Consider the following 1,812-nt stretch of genomic DNA (forward strand, 5'->3'; position numbering starts at 1 on the left):
GACCTCCGTTTAACAGCAAATGTCTGAGATAGCTTTCTGTAGCCTTTCCCTAAATCCTGATACTGAACATTCTTTGTTTTCAGATCTTTGGAGAGTTGCTTTGAGGATCCCGTGCTGTCAATCTTCAGAGAATCAAAGAGAAGCACAGCTTGCAGTTGGCCACCTAATATACTTTTTCTCATGGTTAAAGCAGAGATGAAGAGTACCCATATGGCAAAGCAGAGAAAACAGTGTGCCTAGACTTAGGCCTCGTACCCAGAAGCAACAATGAATACAGCAAGAAGCCCGGAACCACCACTGTAATTAATTGCTCTTTTTAATGTATCATAATTGGAGATATAAGAATGACAGTATCAGGGTATTCATCCCTTTGTCTAGCTGCAATACAAAACCTGTATTTATAAAAAAAATTGAATACCAGCCAATCACAGCCAGAGTGAAAACCCAGGGCAGCAGAACCTCTAATGGACCTAATGGAAGGCAGCCAGAGCATAATAAAATAAAACTAATAAAATAATAAAAACATTACTTACCAGTAGAACAGTGTGCAATAAATCAACTAATTAATCACCACTCTATGAGCAGGTACCTGCATAATACAAGCATGAATACAACCCTGATATCAGAATTTATTCTCCTTGGGATCACCGATCTCCCCTGGCTCCAGAGGTGCCTCTTTGCCCCAGTCCTCTTATGTTATTTCATTGAAACAATTGGAAATTTTACGATAATTTTTCTGGTGATGAAAGACTTGACTCTTCATTCCCCGATGTACTTTTTACTGGCTAATCTTTCCTTTCTGGATATTTTGTTTTCCTCAGTCACCGTGCCAAAAATGATGGCTGGATTCTGGATGGATAAATCAATTTCTATTAAAAACTGCATCACACAGATGTATTTTGCACACTCTTTGGGATGCACTGAAGGAGTTCTTCTGGCCTTCATGGGCTACGATCGGTATGTGGCCATTTGCCGCCCGCTACATTACGTGGTGATTATGGTAAGAAATACTTGCCTCAAACTGGTCTTCATCTCTTGGACTGTCGGCTTCAGCACTTCATTAGTCTATGCGATTATGACATCAAATCTTCCTTTTTGCAGTAAGAATAACAAAGTGAAACATTTCTTCTGTGATGTTAAACCAGTTATAAAGTTGGCCTGTAAAGACATCTCCGTAAATGAAATAACCATGACCATCGTCAGTGGTTTCCTCAGTATGGGAACTTTCTCTCTCACCCTTCTATCCTACTGTTACATTGCTGGTCATCTTTTCAGAATGCGGTCTTCACAAAGCAGAGGGAAAGCTTTCTCAACCTGTTCTGCACACCTGACCATTGTGGTCCTATTCTACGGGACAGCAGTATGCACATACCTGGGGCCGACTTCTGAAGTATCCTTAGAAAAAGACAGAATTGCAGCCTTACTATTTACTGTTGTCACGCCTACATTCAATCCTATAGTTTACACACTGAGAAACAAGGAGGTCAGGAAATCTCTTAAAAAATATTTGAACATTTTGAATGTGTTCCGGTAATCTAATGCTGGGCACACATGGCTCGTTTTTGCTGCTCGATTCTCCCGCTCAATTGTTTCGCCACTGGATTCTACAGTCAATTCTCTTATCTTCCACTCATTGTTCTTATCTTTTTCCATTCACTGCAATCCGGAATAGAGCAGCGAAACGATCGGGCGGGAGATCGGACATGTCAGAAATTATCTATCATCTCATCCATAAATGTGATATTTACTTGACTATAAGTCTAGAAATGTAGGTCTGACTCCTCACTAAATAAATGTATGGGGGTTGACTTA

The 1,812-nt window shown here is 40.3% G+C and overlaps 1 protein-coding gene across 1 annotated transcript; it reads left to right on the forward strand.

Annotated features, from left to right (window-relative positions):
* Positions 1 to 604: 604 nt before the first annotated feature.
* On the forward strand, positions 605 to 1,534 carry LOC137544235 (olfactory receptor 12D1-like). Its single transcript, XM_068265289.1, has one exon. It carries the CDS (start codon positions 605 to 607, stop codon positions 1,532 to 1,534), a length of 930 nt encoding a protein of 309 aa, XP_068121390.1.
* The last annotated feature ends 278 nt before the right edge of the window (positions 1,535 to 1,812 follow it).

This window comes from Hyperolius riggenbachi, chromosome 1, assembly GCF_040937935.1.
Source record: "Hyperolius riggenbachi isolate aHypRig1 chromosome 1, aHypRig1.pri, whole genome shotgun sequence".
Taxonomy (NCBI): domain Eukaryota; kingdom Metazoa; phylum Chordata; class Amphibia; order Anura; family Hyperoliidae; genus Hyperolius; species Hyperolius riggenbachi.

Excerpts from the sequence above, each read along its gene's own strand:
- LOC137544235 (XM_068265289.1), top strand. The coding sequence starts at position 605 with ATGAATACAACCCTGATATCAGAATTTATTCTCCTTGGGATCACCGAT.